This window comes from Lepidochelys kempii, chromosome 7, assembly GCF_965140265.1.
Source record: "Lepidochelys kempii isolate rLepKem1 chromosome 7, rLepKem1.hap2, whole genome shotgun sequence".
Lineage (NCBI taxonomy): Eukaryota > Metazoa > Chordata > Testudines > Cheloniidae > Lepidochelys > Lepidochelys kempii.
In genome coordinates, this window is record NC_133262.1 from 57779998 (window position 1) to 57799808 (window position 19811).

The 19811-nt window shown below is 42.6% G+C and overlaps 1 protein-coding gene across 6 annotated transcripts in view; it reads right to left on the bottom strand.

The window, feature by feature from the left end:
* Nucleotides 1-19811, bottom strand: part of MARCHF8 (membrane associated ring-CH-type finger 8) — a 172119-nt gene that overhangs the window by 122010 nt on the left and 30298 nt on the right. For 3 of the 6 annotated variants that reach the window (XM_073353003.1, XM_073352999.1, XM_073353000.1), the window contains 2 exons: nt 12271-12455; nt 9242-9313 (listed from right to left, as the gene is read on the bottom strand). In XM_073353003.1, the coding sequence (XP_073209104.1) occupies nt 9242-9313; nt 12271-12372 (174 nt within the window). In that variant the 5' untranslated portion in view covers nt 12373-12455. Of the gene's footprint in view, nt 1-9241; nt 9314-12270; nt 12456-19811 lie in introns of those variants that run through there. The other 3 variants (XM_073353004.1, XM_073353001.1, XM_073353002.1) reach the window with 2 other exon arrangements.

Below are 19811 nucleotides of genomic sequence, written 5' to 3' on the forward strand. Positions count from 1 at the left end.
ATTTATTAGAGCATAAGCTTTCGTGAGCTACAGCTCACTTCCTCAGATGCATATCGTGGAAACTGCAGCAGGCTTTATATATACACAGAGAATATGAAACAATACCTCCTCCCACCCCACTGTCCTGAGCTGTAGCTCACGAAAGCTTATGCTCTAATAAATTGGTTAGTCTCTAAGGTGCCACAAGTCCTCCTTTTCTTTTTGCGAATACAGACTAACACGGCTGTTACTCTGAAACAAAGCAGAATAAAATTATTCTATGTGAATCTTTTGTAGATAATGCTTATGCCAGAGCAGTTTTCCATCTCCCTGTTTTCTGTGGTCTCCTCTCTTCCTTAGTCTGCTGTCATTCTTGTTGGGTTTCTGGCAAGCAGAGTGGGCTAATGATTAAAATCCAAGATTGGGACTCTAGAGGCCTGGTTTCTAATCCAGTTCTAACTCAGAAGACAGTATTAAATTAGGAAGGTCACTTAACCATTCTTTGCTTTACATTTCCTCGTCTTCAAAATAGGAGTAACACTTACCTAACCGCCCAGGGAGGTGTGAGACTCAAATCAGTTAGGCCCTGATCCCGCAATCAAATCCCTGTAAGTGGACCTTTGACTACAGTACAGTTCTGCACCAGTACTAGGATCTGCCCCTGCAGACCTGACTGCAGAATCAGCAGGTACAGATACACAGGGATTAAAGACCCACAGTATGGCCTAGGTCAGCTAATTTGGGTTTGCAGGGCTCAGGCTCCAGGGCTAAAAATTACTGTGTAGACATTCAGGCTTGGGCTGGAGTCCAAGCTATGGGACCTCCACCCTTGCAGGATCCCAGAGCTCAGACTCCAGACCGAGCCTGAACGTCTACACAGTGACTTTTCAGCTAAAAGCGTGAGCCCCATGAGCCAGTCAGCTGACCTGAGCCAGCTGCAGGTTTTTTATCCCTGTGTAGACATATCCAGGGTGTTTGTGATGCCTTGGATCTGTTGAGATCTGTTCACAGAAAGTTATAAGGAAGTGCTAAGTACCACTGTCTAATTCAGATGTCAAGGCAGACACTTGAACTGCGAAGCACCACGTCCATCATTGGTTTGATATGAACAATAATAAAAAGAGTCATAATAAAAAAAAGCAAATAAAAGAGTTGTAATCAGGAAACTTGAAGACAAAAGAATAGGTATCATGGTCAGTGCCTTAGTGAAGCTTGTGGTCCTGTGAACGTATGTTGGAGGGAAGGAGACTCTTTCTTGTTAGTCACTTTTCCTTTGCTAGTCAGTCCTCTGCATTGGTATGTTTACCTGCTATTCAAGCTAAATATAATCTGAGTAGGAGTAAGTCAGACACACAAAAAATGTATCAGTCAAAGTCAGCCCAATTTGAAATATGAAAATCTAATGTGAAATATGAATACCAAATATGAAAATACCAGGTTCTTGCAAATTCCACAGATACAGACAAATCTTACGGATTACCACATTATGACTGCATGAGTACAATTCAGAAAGCTGCTACAATCATCTCAATCCCTGAGCAGTTTCTAAAACTTTGTTTCCTAGGTCACGTATGATAATGCAGAGATTTCAGAAAATGAAACATTTTTCCATCTGATAACCATATATGTCCATGTTCAGGTGCCACCAACCCAGACTGACAGGTTGTCTTTGTTGACTGGTCTGACAGGATAAATGCCTGTGTTGGGGTATACAAACCCCACACTGGGCCGAAGGTGTTAAAAGGCACAGGTAGCACCACCTCTCCAGGTCTGCCAAGCATGCTCTGATTGGAGGAGCAGGTTACAAGGACGTCAGAAGTCAAAGCAGAGGGGGACAGACAGGCTGCAGGAGAGAAGAAGCCTTCTCCAGGAAATCAGACAGAAAGTGGAGCCTAAGAGGGCACCACAGAGCAAGTAAGGTCCACAGGCAGTGCCTTCGCCAACTACCCCCCCCCCCTTTGAGAAGAGAAGATTACTCACCATGTGCACGAACTGCAGTTCTTCTAGATGTGTCCCTCTGTGGGTGCTCCACTTCAAATTACTTCAGGCATGCATGTGTCTCTCGAGCCCTTGATCAGAGATTTTCTGTTAGCGGAGTCCATTTGGCCCATGCATGCACGCTATACAACCTCATGCTGCACTCTGAGGGCATAGGATTGCACAGGTGAACTGCCCTCAGTTCCTTCTCTATCTGCATGGCCAACAACAACAATCTGAAGCAGAGAGGAAAGAAAGTAGGTCGAGGAACATCCCTAGGGACACACACCACGAAGAACCACAGTTACAGCACAAGATGAGTAATCTTTTCTTCTTCTTCTTCAAGTAGAGTCCCTATGGGTGCTCCACTTCAGATGACTCCCGAGCCGTATCCTCACAGGAAGGAGGGAGCTTCGGAAATAAGTCTGAGACTGAAGACAGTACAGCAGAACCAAGTGCCTCATCAGACCTGATGCCATGGATCAAGGCATAGTGTTTAGAAAATGTATGCACTGAAGCCCATGGAGCAGCTGTGCACATCTCAGATGCTAGAATGTTTTTGAGTAATGCTGTGGAAGTTTCTTGTGATCTGGTAGAGTGCTGTAATCCTTTGGGGGGAGGTAAGGCATCAGCTGCGTCATAGCAAACAATAATACATTAATAGATCCATCTCAACAGTCTCTGTGAATCACAGACGTGTAAGACTGGAAGGACTCTCAAGAGGTCACCTAGTCCAGTCCGCTGCACTCAAGGCACGACGAAGCAATAACTAGAACATTCCTGAAAGGTGCTGTCTGACCTGTTCTTAAAAGCCTCCAATGATGGACATTCCTCAGCCTCCCTAGGCAATTTATTCTAGTGCTTAACCACCCTGACACTTAGTTTTTCCTCATGTCCAACCTAAACCTCCCTGGCTGCAATTTAAGCCCATTGCACTTCCTGTCTTATCCTCACAGGTTTAGGAGAACAATTTTTCTACTCTCTTCCTCATAACAACCTTTTATGTACTTAAAAACTGTTATATCCTCCTCTCCAGATTAAACAAAGCCAATTTTTTCCTTTTTCCTCAGAGGTCATGTTTTTTCTAGACCTTTTATCATTTTTGTTGCTCTTCTCTGGAGCACCAATTTGTCCACATCTTTCCTGAAACGTGGTGTCCAGTTCTGGGCACCACACTCCACTGGAGGCCTAATCAGTGTGCCGCAGAGCTGAAGAATGACTTCTTGTGTCTTGATTACAACGCTACTGCTAATACATCCCAGAATGATGTCTGCTTTTTTGCAACAGTGTGACACTGTTGACTCATATTTAGCTTGTGATCCACTATAACCCCAGATCCCTTTCCACAGTACTCCTTCCCAGGCAGTCATTTCCCATTTTGTATGCATGCAATTGACTGTTCCTTCCTAAATGGAGTACTTTCATTTGTCCTTATTGAACTTCATCCTATTTACTTCAGACCATTTCTCCAGATCATTGTGAATTGTAATCCTATCCTTTAGAACACTTGCAACCCTTCCCAGCTTGGTATCATCTGCAAACTTTATAAGTGTACTCTCTATGCCTCGGCCAGGTCAGTACTATGAAGATAACCCTGGCATTGTCTGCCTGATCTTGTTCATCACTCTTGGAATTAGTGGGGTTAGCGGGAATGCATAGAATAGGCCCTTTGTCCAAGGAACGAGAAAGGCATCTCCCAATGAGAGGTGACCTAGGCCTCCCCTTGAGCAGAATAAGGAGCACTTCCTGTTGCAGGATGGGATGAATAGGTCTACCTGTGGAAGTCCCCACCTCTGGAATATCCCACAAAAGATTTAAGAGTGTAACTCCAATTCCCAGTCTTTGGAAAAGCACCCATTCAGTGTATCGGCTACAACATTCTGGACTCCAGGAAGGTAAAACAGCCAAGATCTGAATCCAATGGTTTATACACCAGTTCTATAACTTTAGAGCTTCAGCACACAGGGAGGGGGATCTTGCTCCTCCCTATTAGTTGCTACAGAACATGCAGGCCACATTGTCCACCATGAGTCTGATCGATTTACCCTTAATTTGTGACTGCCCGAAGTTTTAACAAGAGGATAGGGAGACCGCTTTCCTGAGGTGACCATCTGCCCTGAGTTGTGAGTGTGTTGAGGTGTGCTTCCCCACCCCACCAGTGATGTGTCTGTTGACACAGTTATTGTTGGAACTGGGGAGATGAAAGGAAAGCCCACACAGACTCTGTGTTTAACTTTCCAGCAATCCAGGGAGTTCTTCACTTGGAGGGGGGTCCATATTCTGTTTGTCCAAACTGTCCCTGGTTGAAGAATAGTTCCTTCTGAACCAGTCGTAAAAGCAGCCGAGGCGTAATCTTGCATGCTTGGTCACAAAGTGCAAGTTACTATATGATCCAGGAGCTGCAAACAGTTCCTTACTGCAGTACATAGACTTCTCTGAATTGTCCTGACCAGATTCGACAAAGTTATGAATCTGTCTGTGGGAAGAAAGGCCCTGGCTGTCAACGAGTCCAAATATGCCCCTATGAATTGTATTCCCTGTATAAGGGCTAACTTGGACTTCTTTGTATTTAGCTGGAGAGCCAACTCCTAGAAGAAAGAGCTGTCTGGATGGAAGTTAGTGTTGCTCTGTAAGATCAGCCCTTGGGTAGCCAGTCATCATGGGAATGGGATACAGAAAGACTAAAACTGCATGCAGCAGTGGAACAGGGTGGAAAATGCTGTGGTACTGGGAAGCACTGGTAATCCAAAGACTGGGGTCTTGGTACAAGAGAGTCCATTCAGTACCTATAAGCAGTGGGGATTCCGGCTTGTCTAACATTGACTAGTCTCTGGCGTAATGGAATTCCTGCAGTACCGAGTGGGTCAGTAACAACGTGCCAGTTGATCTGGGTGGCACTGGAGTGCATAGGCTCGAGGGCCGAAGATGCATGCCTCGATTTTGTTGGTACCGACAAAGCCCAGTGAGAAGGCATCATTGATAAGTTTGAAATAGATGGCTGCGATCTGCAGATGGAAGGTATCTGGGCCCTGCCAGCACCATGCATCTCTGAAGTTCTCGGATATCTCCCTGCTCCACTGGTACTGGAGGAAGAGTCTTCTGCCTCCACAGTACTGAGTCAAGAGGTCAGAACTTCTGACCCCGTAGAATTAGCAGGAGATTGGGACTTCTTGGGAGCTGGTTCCTTGCGGTGGAAGTTTGAGCTCCTCTTCTTGGAGCATTCCCTGAGTCCTTTGAGATCTTCCCCCTTTTAGGTGAGACCTTAGCTGCGGCTGAAGGAGCACTGGATCTCCAGACACAGATATATGGGGTTAGAGGGGGTCTCCTGACCTGACTCAGGAGCAGATTGAAGGGAAAATTCCATCAGCAGCAGCTTCAGTTTGGTCTCCCAGTTTTCCCAACTCTAGATTTTAGAGCCAGGCAAAAGTTACATTTTTGGGAGATATGAGATTCTTCCAAGCAATTTACACATTTAGATTGGGTGTCAATGATTGGGATAGCCTCCTGACTAGTGAGGAAGCGTTTAAAACCTGGTGAGGCATGCATGCATGCCCAGCCAGGCCAAATAAGCTCCCCAGAAAACATGGGGGAGAAAAAAGGGGGAGAGGAAAAAACTGAAAACTTTCACTACCATCTCACTAATTCTGTGCTAACAACTAACACTAATTAGAACATTAAAACTAACTAAAACAACAACAACAAAACACGTTGAAGCGTGCATAAGGCAGACATACTAGATCTCTCTACTATCTTGGCTTGTGACAGAAGGAACTGCGGGCAATTTGCCTGTCCAGCCTTATATACCCTTGGTTCGTATAGAGCACATGCACGGGCTGAACGGACACTGCTGATGAAGAATCTATGATCAAGGGCTTAAGAAACGCATGCACACCTGAAATAACTTGAAGCGGAGCACCCATAGGGACACTACTCGAAGAAATATCATCAGGTCCTGCAGGACCTTGCTCCTTTGGACTCTTTCCATTAAGCGATTGACTGTATGGATTATAGGGGCTGTCAAGGTTCCTTCCCCACTCTGAACTCTAGGGTACAGATGTGGGGACCTGCATGAAAACCCACTAAGCTTATTTTTACCAGCTTAGGTTAAAACTTTCCCAAGGTACAAACTATTTTACCTTTTGCCCTTGGACTTTATTGCTGCCACCACCAAGCGTCTAACAAATATATAACAGGGAAAGAGCCCTCTTGGAAACGTCTTTCCGCCCCAAATCCTCCCAAACCAAACACCCCCTTTCCTGGGGAAGGCTTGATAAAAATCCTCACCAATTTGCATAGGTGAACACAGACCCAAACCCTTGGATCTTAAGGACAATGAAAAAGCAATCAGGTTCTTAAAAGAAGAATTTTAATTGAAGAAAAAGTAAAAGAATCACCTCTGTAAAATCAGGATGGTAAATACCTTACAGGGTAATTAGATTCAAAACATAGAGAATCCCTCTAGGCAAAACCTTAAGTTACAAAAAGACACAAAAACAGGAATATACATTCCATTCAGCACAACTTATTTTATCAGCCATTTAAACAAAACAGAATCTAATGCATATCTAACTAAATTGCTTATTAGCCCTTTACAGGAGTTCTATGCATTCCTGCTCTGGTCCCGGCAAAAGCAACACACAGACAGACAAACCCTTTGTCGCCCCCGCCCCCCTCCAGATTTGAAAGTATCTTGTCTCCTCATTGGTCATTTTGGTCAGGTGCCAGAGAGTTTCTCTTAGGGTTTTGCCTCTGGCCAGGAGGGATTTTATAGCACTGTATAGAGAAAGGTGGTTACCCTTCCCTTTATATTTATGACAGGGGCCATGCCCCAAACTGAAGAGACATAGGTAGGAAGTAAGTAGCCCGGGGCAGCAGACTTAGACTCACTGCAGGGAGGATCCGGCTATTGGTTGCTCTGCACAGGGCCATGGGCTGGGCCCCAGTGGAGATAGGAGGAGCCAGGCCTCGCTACCATACCCTCTTAAGGGCAAAGCCTAGATGCAGGTGGCGAGGAGAAGGTTCCTGGCTTAGGGTCAGGAAGAGGCACTTACCACCCTGAAACAGAGGCAAGGTCTCAAAAGTAGGGTGTGCTAATCACTATGCCGCCCAGCCCTCTGAGCACCCTATCACAGTGTCCAATCATTACTCTTCAAATTTGCCCAATTTCTGCCCTCTCACTCTCTCTCCAGTTAATATATTCCAAAGCAAAACTGGTATTTAAAATACATTATGCTGCAGTGTGGCTGAGTGGATAGAGCACAGGACTGGGACTCAGAAGACTAGGGTTTTATTCCCAGCTCTGCCATTGGCCTGCTGGGTAACCTTGGACAACTTACTTCACCTTCGTGCCTGGGTTTCCCCATATGTAAAATGAGGATACTCATACTTACCTCCTTTTAAAGCATTTTGCAATCTACTGATTAAAAGCACTATATAAGAGCTAAATGTTATTACTGTATCATCGTCATGGGATGGTTCTGTATTTTTAAGTCTTAGGCTTAGGTCATAATAGCTACTTCTAAGGTTTTGGCAGCAGGTAAGCCAGCCTGCTTCCCAGCAGGTTCCCACAGGGTACTCAGATATGACGGATTCTTATGACCTGTATCCTTGGTCTAAAAGGGAACAAATAAACCAACCAACAAAAATACCCTATGGAAGCCCCAGCATTAGCACATCTAAGCATGGAAACACTCTAAACACCATATCTAACTAGTGAGCAGGGAATCTCAAAAGGTTTACAGACTGTATGCTTATCTGAATCATTGGAGAACCTAATCGTGACATGAGAGACAGAAAAAATAAAAAACAAACAAAAAAACAAATCCCCTCACCAAAGAAATCCAACAAACTTTTTTCTAACCTGGACCCCTTGAGACATGTTCAGTCAATCATAGAAACAGAACCAATACCATGTGATTGGTTGTGACCAATCACAACCAATCTATTCAGCTCAAAATTTAACAGAGAATGCAAATAAATAAATAAAAGCCCATCCCATTTTTGCACCTTGAAAAGGATTTAGAGTTTTTTAAAAACTGCTCCCCAGATTGCACGGATTTCAACAATTTGAAAATACATTTTGACATAAAATAACTCTCATGACAAACACCTGACCCAGTTCAACATAGTCTTGAAAAAGTCCTACTACTGATTTTTCTTCTAAAACTAAAATCTGACTTCCCAGAAGGACATGGTAGAACGCTAAAATCAGACTATATAACTGGATATAAATGAAAAGGCCATGGGACAGTGTTTCTCAAAATTGTGATGGGCAAAAGACTGCTAAGCGAGAAGAAATGTATGCAGTGTAGTTGTAGCCATATTTAGCAAGATCTACACAGTGAACGTAAAAATTCACATAATAATCATTACACCATACCTTTCATCTAGAGGAACTGGCTCACAGCATGCTTTATAGATTATATGTCATTCACCATCTTCTATCTTCAGCTGTTGAGCAATGTTTCTAGGGCTCTTGAATAACAACTCCACCCCAGAGAAGGCTGTTTCAAATGTACACGGAGGTGTTTGAGATTTTATGACAAACATGTCAGTGCAGCATACAACTGCCCGCAGTGTTACTTATCAGTTCAGGACAGATGGTCATCTTCTCAGAACTGAGGGGGATTTACAATGTAATTACAAGGTACAATGTAATTACTTAAGCTGAAATATGGCCAGCACAAAGAAGGTTACACCTTTGCTTTTGTGCTAAGTGCCATGGGATCTTTGAAGACCTCAATTGCTCAGGTGTTTAATTTTGCATCTCATCTGAAAGATGAGCTTCCAACAGTTCAATATCTCTTACCCCATACTTGGCCACAAAACTTAGACTGAAAAGAAAGAGTATTACTGTCCATCCAGTTAGCAACACCATTTCCAGCAAGATTTCCTTGGCAGTCTCCCATACAAGTATGGACTAGGCCCACCCTTGTTTCACTCATGAGGTCAGAAGAGCTCACAGCTCAGGATGTTATGGTTATGAAATTACTTGCAGATGCTCAATTTAAGTTATAAATGTACCTAAAAGAACCCTCTGCACACTACTAAGTAAAATGTGATCAGCTGAAATGGGCAAACTGTGAAGGAAAAGCTTCAGTGACAGATTTTCCCTTCCCTTTTCTGATTCTGCTTCCAAGGCAATCATTTTGTCAATAGTTGTCAGATATCATTTTCCTTTCCAAAATTAAAAAAAAGTCATAAAATTGTCTCTGAATACAAGAGAACCTTGGTTGGAATTTTCAAAAAGGAACAAAGATCCTTAAAACAAGAAAATGGGTATTACCTGGGGAACTTCATCTATAGTAGCGACATTTTGAAGTACGGGTGCAAATAGGTGTACAACAGTCCACTTCAGCTAGTGAGGAGGGAAAAAACAAACAGAGCAACATCTCAACCACACCTCAGCAGCAAGATTGCAATTCCTAAACTCTAACCCACGTCTACATAGCTGAATAATTCTGGATATGTTAAAACAACTACTTGCCATTACCGATTTCATACAGGTTTTATAGCACCTTATGAACAATGTAGTGACCATTCCTCAACTCAGGTCAGTAGGATTCTATTCCAACTGAGAGATCAGTAAGAAGCTAATGATGTTTACTAATAGCCCTTAAAGCTAATAGCTCATTTCAGTTAAACATGAGAGTAATAATCTCTTTATGGCCTTTCCTGTCTTTCCTGTAAAAATAGCTGAAGTTTAACAGAAAAGACTATTGTGAAATAGTTTTCAATTAAATTAAATCTTGACAATCACATTAACATGCATCTACTCAACTCCCCAGTAATGTATTCAATATACATTACTGACTTCTAAGGATTTAAATCAGAAATGTTGGACACAAGCCTTTTACCAGCCTTTCAACAAACTCTGTAAAAGGAAGTTTTGCCACTAACTTCACCAGTTGCAGGCCTTGAATCCACATTTACAGAGGAACTACACTTTAGCCAGTTCCAAAAAAAACCTTCTGTAAAGATCCAGAGGGATCTCGCTCTGCTTTCCACCACCCATGGAGTTCTAACTCCAAAGCATTAGCCCAAAAAACTCACCCTATGACAAGGGAAGTTATTATTTTATTTTGAAAGTTAAACAAGCACTGAGCTGGAGTAACAAAACCACATCTTGACCTTGAGTACCAATAGCAGGATACAGGAAGTTGGGAAATTTCCAACTTGAAATGTTTCCTTCAGCATTTATATGGATAATTAAGGAAATCTACATTTATATTAGCTAGGAGAACACTATCAGGGTATAAGCCAAACACTAACTACCAGGGGTTTGGAAGAGGCGTCCATTAAAGGCATGCTAGTGCATAATTACAGGGTTTGAGTTACGAAGCCTAGAGTCTCTTTCTTTCCTCTGCAGTGGTTCACAGAATCCCTGTTTTAAAGAAACAGATTTTCTCCAGACTAACTTTAATATCACATGCTCTAGTAACTCACCAATAAGAGAAAAAGTAATCAACCCTTCTGACTAAATAGCATCAAGAAAATGTATAGAAGGAGCTTTCTTAATATGGAAGTAGCAGAGCCTGCTGCCAAAGGGGAAAAACAGGTTTAGAAACAGACCTGGGACTCTCACTCCTGGGACTGCAAAAGGATAAACAGATCCCACAAGTAGGCACCAGGCATGATTGCAGCTAATTCGTATGACCCACACTGGAGGGTCATCAACTCATACTTAGTGCTTGTTTGCTAGGGAGTAAAACAGACTCCTTATCTTCCAGGTTGGAGAGTGTGATGTTACCACATGGAATAGGCTGATTCCATACAGAAGAGGAATGGAGCGAAAAAGTATTCCAAAATGAAGGAGACCACAGATCAACCACTTACAGCTAAAACTGGAAGAAACACCATGTGCTACAGGCAGCAAATGTGAGACTCTAGTAAACCTCCTAGGAGAGGATGTTCCACAACCAAGCAGGACTAGCTTCCAGCCTGGACCTTCAGACAGAAAGCAGACTCACGCCACCCAACCTGCCCCCAAATGCTTGCTGAGATACAAACCATAAGGGTTAAAATCTGTTGATTTTTTTTTTAAAAAGAGATGTTATTAAGCATGTAGGGCAAAATTCAGAGGCAACAAACTATGGGTAAGTTACCCATACTGACTTAGATAATTAATATTTATTTACGGGCTAAGTAGATGTAATTCATACAGCAAAGTGATAGAAGGGGGCAGAGGGGTTGTAGCCGGAGAGCATAAGAAGATAGCCACGGCTTTCTTTGTTCCATCCTTTCTTACACTCTCTTGCTGGTTGCTCTTCCTGCTACAACCCTGCCCTTCTAAACCTTTACCATGTAAATTATGCCCACATAACCCATTTGTAATTTACATCTCATCAGAATTTGGCCTTTCCTGAACTTTTAATCCTAACCTGTGAAATTTCCCTCTCCTGGGTTTGTTCCATTATATGAATATTCTTTTGATCTGTTTTTTGGACAGTAAAAGTTTAAAAACATCTAGGTATGCTTTGAAATTTGTAGATGACCCAAAATGCAACATACGGTACATTTTTGACTATTATATTGATACGTAATAAAATCTTTGGCTTGGATGGAGGCACAGTAAGACTAAATAGAATTGTTGTGTATGGCACAAGGACATAATATGCTAGAAAAGAAAGACTGTCAAGTGGTTCAGTCATTAGAATCCAATCAATCAGTCTCCTACTTTTTTGGTGTTATGTTTCACTCTACACAAAGAAAAACAGATGCTTTAAGTCTTCTTTTCCCTCAGATCACAACAAGAAAACAATCAAGAACAAAAGTAAAGTCTCCAGGAGAGTGCCTAGGGTGTGTCTCTCCCCACTGTAATAGTCCATTCTGTGCAGAGTACAATATCGCTGCCAGTCAATGCCAAAAGCAGAGCCCATGAAAATTTAAAGATGAAGTACACAAGAGTCAAAACACTCACTTAACTGCATACCCATCATACTATTTAGCGCAAAAAATGAACAGCAGCAGAAGCTATCACACTACAACCTCACTAATAATACCATCACACCCTGCACACAATACACCCTGCTGTCTTTAATTCTTATGCAGAATGGATGGCTGAAATTTGTATTTTGCTGACGTTAGACCACAGCGATCCCCAGTCTTGTGCGGCTGATTGTTTAAATGATTAATACAACAATAAAGGAACAAAGGGGCCAGGAATTCCTTGTGCAGTCAATACTCACAATATTCATGGAAATTTTGGTGCAGAAAGTACACAGAATGAGGCCCCATGTGGTAATTTGATGAAGAACTGTTATTAGTCAGAAAGGGTTGGGATAATTTCCTATGAAAACAAGGTTCTGACATTACCTGTTCCTCTCTCTCTTTTTCTTTGGTCTTGCTCCTAGAGACTCTGGAAGAGGTGACATCCCGAGCTGGAATTACAGAGATCTGATGCAGTGGCATGTTCATTACACCGTCCTGTTTGGTCCTCTCATTTAAAGGAAGGAGTCTTTGATGCAGGACTCATTTAGTGCCATTGCTGGGCGTTACACCTAAAGAAAGAATGAAAAGCGTTAGCATTGTTTGAAATTCAATTATTCTGATTATTATTTAACCACACAAGTTAAACAACAAATCAGACTAACACTTCATATCTGCTCTTTGGATAACAGAACAGAAGTAAGCTTTCACACACTGGCTGGAGCAGGAATTGAAACTCGGAGGCAGACATGTTCACACCTAGGACAGAGATTCCAATCCACACCCAGGATGGAGAGGGAACTGGGGTTATGGAGCTTTTCATGGGCAATCTTAATTCTGGCATTTCCTAACTTTTGAGTGCCTTACTTGGCTATCTTAATAATGTTGCCCAGTCTCCTTGCTGAGCCAGAACCAGTTTCTGCTTCTTACTCCCCCCTACTCTAATCTGGCTCCCAATCCCAGTCTCCTCCCTCTGGCTCCTTATCCAATCTAAATCCCAACTCAGGCTCCTTGTCCCAGTCTCCCCCTCTTCCCAGCTCCTTGTTCTAGTCTCTTCACTCAGCAGTCTCAGTTCTCCCATCACCCCTTGCTCCTTGTCAGATCTGTCTCCCATTCTCCTCCCCATCAGGTTCCTAGTCCCAGTCTCTTGGTCCAGCCAGTCCCCAGTTTCCCCCCACCCCTCTTCCTAGCTCCTCAGCTGATCTCAGTATTTCCCCTCCCAGACAACTGGCTCCCAGTCATTCCCCATTTCCCTCTCCAAATTTCAAGTCCTTGCTCCAAAGAAAGGGGGTTAAATCAGCTTAACTGCATGTCTCCGGGGTGTGGATATTTCACACCCCTGAGTAACTTTTCAGTGTAGTGCAGCCCTAAACATGCAAAGTTTTAGCCCACAATGTGGAAATAGGATGTTATGACAAACTGTTATGCAGACTTAACTATAATGAATGCAGCTGTGAATAGCAATTAAGGTGCTCTGACACTATGGTGATGAGTGAATGCTGTATACAGAATAGAACTGAGCAAGTTGGTGGCCTCTGTCCAGTTCCCAATGGACATAGCACCACAATTGCTACCAAAGAGATCAAAACAGGAATGACTCAGAGACTAAACTACCTTTCCCCACTACCTGAGGTAGTCACTCCAGATCAGGGAAAGGAAGTTTGCACTGTCACTGATTGTGTTGCACTTGCTGTGTCGATATGAAAGCAGGATTTCCATTTCCAGGGCTCTACTGTAATTCCTGTGCTAGAGCTGCTCAAAACATACCAATTCTTTTTCATAGGAAATTACAAACAAAATTATCCTGGAAATTTCCCCATGAAGATATTTCTAGCTTTTGCATTGAAAAAAAAAACAAAAACAAACAATTGAAAATTTATACTTATCTAGATAGGTTTTTAAAAACCAATTGGGGGGTGTTGGTAAACATTTTCAGTGTCTGAGAAAAGCCAAGTAGGTGAGGGAATAGCTTTTATTATTGGTGGAAGAGACACGCTTTGAAGTTTACACAGAGCTCTTCTTCAGTTTTAGTTTTCTCATCAGAACCACACCCCAAGAAAACATTGACCAACAAGAAAAGACTCTATTGGTCAAAAAGCCATTTTTAAGTTAAATTTTTTAAAGATTATATACTTCAAAACAGCTCTGTCCAACACCTTTCATGTCCACAAAGAAACAAAAATGATACATTTATACAGAAGTGAGCTTTGTAACTTCTCTTGGCATTTGTAGAAATAATATTCATACATTAGCAGTGGGAAGAAATCTCTTGAAAGAAGAGTCAAACACAAGAATACTATGAAGCATGGGGATTGCTATTTTTATTACAGTAGTGCCTAGCACCCTGAGCCACCAATCAGAAACCCATTGTGTTAGGTACTGTACACACATACATCCTTCTTTCACTAGCATAACTTTCAACCAAAACAAAGAGTTATCAGTATTACAAGTAGACAATCAAGAGAGCAATAGTTTGCCTCGTGTTTAAGATTCCAGAAACACATATTGCGAAATTAGCAATATTGATCTGAAAAGCAAAAAGTAATTAGCAACACCTTTTATTAGATTAGCAAGTTTCTATTAAATGAAAAATTTAGAAATACTTCAGGTCACAGAGTGTTTAGTTTGAACCTACCCTGCAACAAATTAAGCACAATGGTATTTAAAGGAAGGGATTAGAGAGGAATTAACACAACAGGGGCTGCATTAAATAAGACTACATGAATCAAGATATATTATGGAAACAAAAGAAAACTACAACTTTGGGTTTGTTTTTTTTAAAACTCTGTGACAGCTGAAAATGGAGGTGTGCAGATAGGGGTCCAATATATTATAGAGCTCATCCACATGGAAGTGGTATAACCCAGTATTCAGTATCTTTGCTTAACACATATTGTACAAATATATTAAGTAATAATGTTTAATTGAACATTTTAAAGAAAGGCCAGGCTTCCAAGGACTTCTAATTCTGCATAGGACTGATTCTGTTCCCATTAAAGTTAGTTGGAGCTTTGCCACTGACTAGAATGGGAGCAGGATCTGCCTTTAACCCTCACAATGTCAATGAAGGTAGTTAACTACTGCTGCATACTTTTGTAGCTCTTTTCAGCTGTAAATCCCCAGGCACTATATAAAGGGGTTGATGTCCTCAATATCCTCATTTTACAGATGGAGAAACTGAGGTACAGAAAATGAAGAGACTTAACCAAGGTCATACAAAAAGCCAGTAGCAGAGCCAGGAATAGAACCCGAGTTTCTTGTGGTCTATCTGCTGGATCATTCTGCCTGCCCACATATGGGGCCAAGTTGACCTCAATGGAGATACAGGTATACACCAGTGTGGGGATCTGGCCCATAGCATATATAGAAGAATACTAACAATTATAAGGCATATCAAAACCACTGAAGATAATGCATGCATAGCATTTAGATGTCAAGCATGTGGAAAAGAAAAAAAAGTATCCTCTATGTTTATTCCTCTCAGATGAATGAAGAGCAAATTTTTCAGACGGGTTATTTCCTTCGTTGTAGAGGGTTTGGGGAGAAGATGAGTGCATGTGGGACTTATCAGTAATAGTTAATCCAAGTCAGAGCACAAATAAAATGTGACGCATGCCCACGTGTCCGACACAAACCTGTTTAGCCTCATTTTCCAAAAGGTATCGCCAGATGATAAAAGCCGGACAGTATATAACCACAGGAGGAGCGAGACAAGACTATCAAACTGCGGTAAACAAACTAAGAGTGGAAGTTACTTTTCCCAAGTGCACAAAGGAAATGAAGCATAATAGTTGATCTACTAATGAAAATATGTACAGTAAATTGCCCTCCCTATGCTATTAATGCTGAGGATTAGAGGGGGATCAGTGCTGTGCCCATCTCTAAAGTTAGAGCAGGCAGCATGTAGAGTACAGATAGTGCCCAGCTAGCATGGGTATAAATAGCAATGTAGATGGTGAGGCATGATTTAGGTGGGTAGAGTAGAGTGCCCTACACGCCTGCACCCCCAGGATATATATATCCTATAGGGGCTCTCTCCATGCAGTGCCTCCCTGGTCAACACTGCTATTTTTAGCAGTGTAGTGTCCCTCTGCTGGAGCTTTTCTCCCACACAATGAAAGGCTCTAGCAGCTCCCCTCCTGCCAGGGTCTCCTCCTCCTCCCCACTATTCACTGCTGTCAGAGCCTTCTATTGCAGAGTGTAGCAACACACGGGCACCGCAATGACAAGTGTGGATATAGCCTGCCTTTCCTAGCGGCATGTAGCTACTTGTGCATTGCCTGTTCTCTACATCATAAGAGTATCAGGGTTGGAAGGGACCTCAGGAGGTCATCCGGTCCAATCCCCTGCTCAAAGCAGGACCAATCCCCAACAATCCCCCTTATCATGATAAGTGTAGACATAGCCTAAGGGGGAGCCTGCAATTTACAGGCTGTTGAGCCTTATGGCTACACTGGGAACAACAGGTTTCAGAGTAACAGCCGTGTTAGTCTGTATTCGCAAAAAGAAAAGGAGAACTTGTGGCACCTTAGAGACTAATCAATTTATTTGAGCATAAGCTTTCGTGAGCTACAGCTCACTTCATCGGATGCATGCTATGGAAAGTGTAGAAGATCTTATTATATACACACAAAAAGCATGAAAAAATACCTCCTCCCACCCCACTCTCCTGCTGGTAATAGCTTATCCAAAGTGACCACTCTCCTTACATTGTGTATGATAATCAAGGTGGGCCATTTCCAGCACAAATCCAGGTTTTCTCACTCCAACCCCTCAGACAGAGACAAACACCTACAAGATCTCTATCAAGCATTCTTACAACTACAATACCCACCTGCTGAAGTGAAGAAACAGATTGATAGAGCCAGAAGAGTTCCCAGAAGTCACCTATTACAGGACAAGTCTAACAAAGAAAACAACAGAACGCCACTAGCCGTCACCTTCAGCCCCCAACTAAAACCCCTCCAACGCATTATTAAGGATCTACAACCTATCCTGAAGGATGACCCAACACTCTCACAAATCTTGGGAGACAGGCCAGTCCTTGCCTACAGACAGCCCCCCAACCTGAATCAAATACTCACCAGCAACCACATATCACACAACAGAACCACTAACCCAGGAACCTATCCTTGAAACAAAGCCCGTTGCCAACTGTGCCCACATAGCTATTCAGGGGACACCATCATAGGGCCTAATCACATCAGCCACACTATCAGAGGCTCGTTCACCTGCATATCCACCAATGTGATATATGCCATCATGTGCCAGCAATGCCCCTCTGCCATGTACATTGGTCAAACTGGACAGTCTCTACGTAAAAGAATAAATGGACACAAATCAGATGTCAAGAATTATAACATTCATAAACCAGTCGGAGAACACTTCACTCTCTCTGGTCACGCGATTACAGACATAAAAGTCGCTATTTGACAACAAAAAAACTTCAAATCTAGACTTCAACGAGAAACTGCTGAATTGGAATTCATTTGCAAATTGGATACAATTAACTTAGGCTTGAATAGAGACTGGGAGTGGCTTAGTCATTATGCAAGGTAGCCTATTTCCCCTTGTTTTTTCCTAACACACACCCCCCCCGCGCCGACGTTCTTGTTAAACCCTGGATTTGTGCTGGAAATGGCCTACCTTGATTATCATACACAATGTAAGGAGAGTGGTCACTTTGGATAAGCTATTACCAGCAGGAGAGTGGGGTGGGAGGAGGTATTTTTTCATGCTTTTTGTGTGTATATAATAAGATCTTCTACACTTTCCACAGCATGCATCCGATGAAGTGAGCTGTAGCTCACGAAAGCTTATGCTCAAATAAATTGGTTAGTCTCTAAGGTGCCACAAGTACTCCTTTTCTTTTTGCGAATACAGACTAACACGGCTGTTATGCCCAAATAAATTGGTTTCAGAGTAAGCTTTCGTGAGCTACAGCTCACTTCATCGGATGCATACCTTGGAAAGTGTAGAAGATCTTTTTATATACACACAAAGCATGAAAAAATACCTCCTCCCACCCCACTCTCCTGCTGGTAATAGCTTATCTAAAGTGACCACTCTCCTCACAATGTGTATGATAATCAAGGTGGGCCACTTCCAGCACAAATCCAGGTTTTCTCACCCCTCCACCCCCCACAAACTCACTCTCCTGCTGGCAATAGCTTATCCAAAGTGACCACTCTCCTTACGTTGTGCATGACGGAAGTGGCCCACCTTGATTATCATACACATTGTGGGGAGAGTGGTCACTTTGGATAAGCTATTACCAGCAGGAGAGTGGGGTGGGAGGAGGTATTTTTTCATGCTTTGTGTGTATATAAAAAGATCTTCTACACTTTCCAAGGTATGCATCCAATGAAGTGAGCTGTAGCTCATGAAAGCTTATGCTCAAATAAATTGGTTAGTCTCTAAGGTGCCACAAGTCCTCCTTTTCTTACTGGGACCAACAGAAGAGTTAAAAAGCACCTCGTTTCTGTCAGGTTGTATTAAACAAGCCAGACCTGCTTCTCTATAGGCAGATAATACTTCTATGACAGCTTGTGTTAGAATTCTTCAAAAGAGTTAAACTAGTAGTCCTAATCCAATTAGATTATCAGAAAGTATACAATACGGTCTCACCCTCATGAGGCTGCTAAGGAAACCTAGTAGCTGCTGTGTGAGAGATAAAAGCTTATCATGGATTACAGGCATGGCTAGAAAACCATAGAAATATCAAACAGCTCCAAACTGGTAGGTCAAACTATACGTTCTCCTAGGACTCAGTGCTGGGGTCACTATTTTATCCTCAGGATGACATATCACTAGCTCTACTGCAATAATTAAATGATAAACTTACTAGAAGTGATCAATTGACTTGTATACAAAGTACAGACACTCGACGCTAGTAGAAAGGCAACACCGCCTGATGGAAAATGTGATCTCAATCCAGCTCCAAATGCACGGATGTCCACATGAAATCAAACAATCCAAATTCCTACCCTCACAGCTGGCACCAATGTGGCCCCTTTGGTGGCAGCCTCATTAGAGAAGTCAAGGGCTGAAGAGGCCATGGGTACTGGACTGCAATTCTCACCCCAGAGGCAATTCCTCCAGGTCATGGATGAGGCACACTGCCAGGACTGTGACTGGGGAAGCTTGAATTTCCACTGCCCATTCTGTACTCATTATGGCTTTGTCTACACTGGAGTCTGTTCTAAAAATTCCCACCATTGAAGCTGCAACAGTCAATGGTGCAATTGCTACCAGAGAGAGCATGCCAGCAACTGTCAGGGTTTCAACAGCACTGGAGTGAAATCCTGATTCCACTAAAGTCCATGGGAATTTTGCCATTGACTTCAGTGGAACCAAGACCTGCTCTGAGCAAGGTAGACAAAACAGTTGTTAAAATATCAGCAGTCATCTGGATCTTTATCCACATTACTGCTCCAATTAGGCTACCACTGGTAGAACTACACTAGCGATAGCAATGAGGAGAAATTTTAGGGAAGAGAGAATACCATAGATGCAGCCACCGTGTAATGACAGCAGCCTTCACTCATGGGTGCAAGAGTGAGAATCTATTACAATAATGCATACATCAGTGTTCTACAACCTGTGGGACCTCACAGATGGACACAATAAATCCCTGCTTCAAATACTGCTGGCTAGCGTGCGTGCATTTGGGACATTAGCTCCTCTTTCTAGCAGTGCTTCTGCACATGTGCTTTAACAATCTGTACGCAAAAAGGAGGGAAGCTGAAGCAGGAGCAGCAGTGAGGCTGCCTTTAAGAGTCTCTTAGGCCAAATCACTTAACTTCTCTGTCCCTCGGTTTCTCCGTCTACAAAATGGGGATAACATGGACTTATCTCATGAATCATCTGAGAGGTATGTCATAAGAAAAGCTTATAACTAAATAGACTTTCAGGCTCTGCTGGTTTTC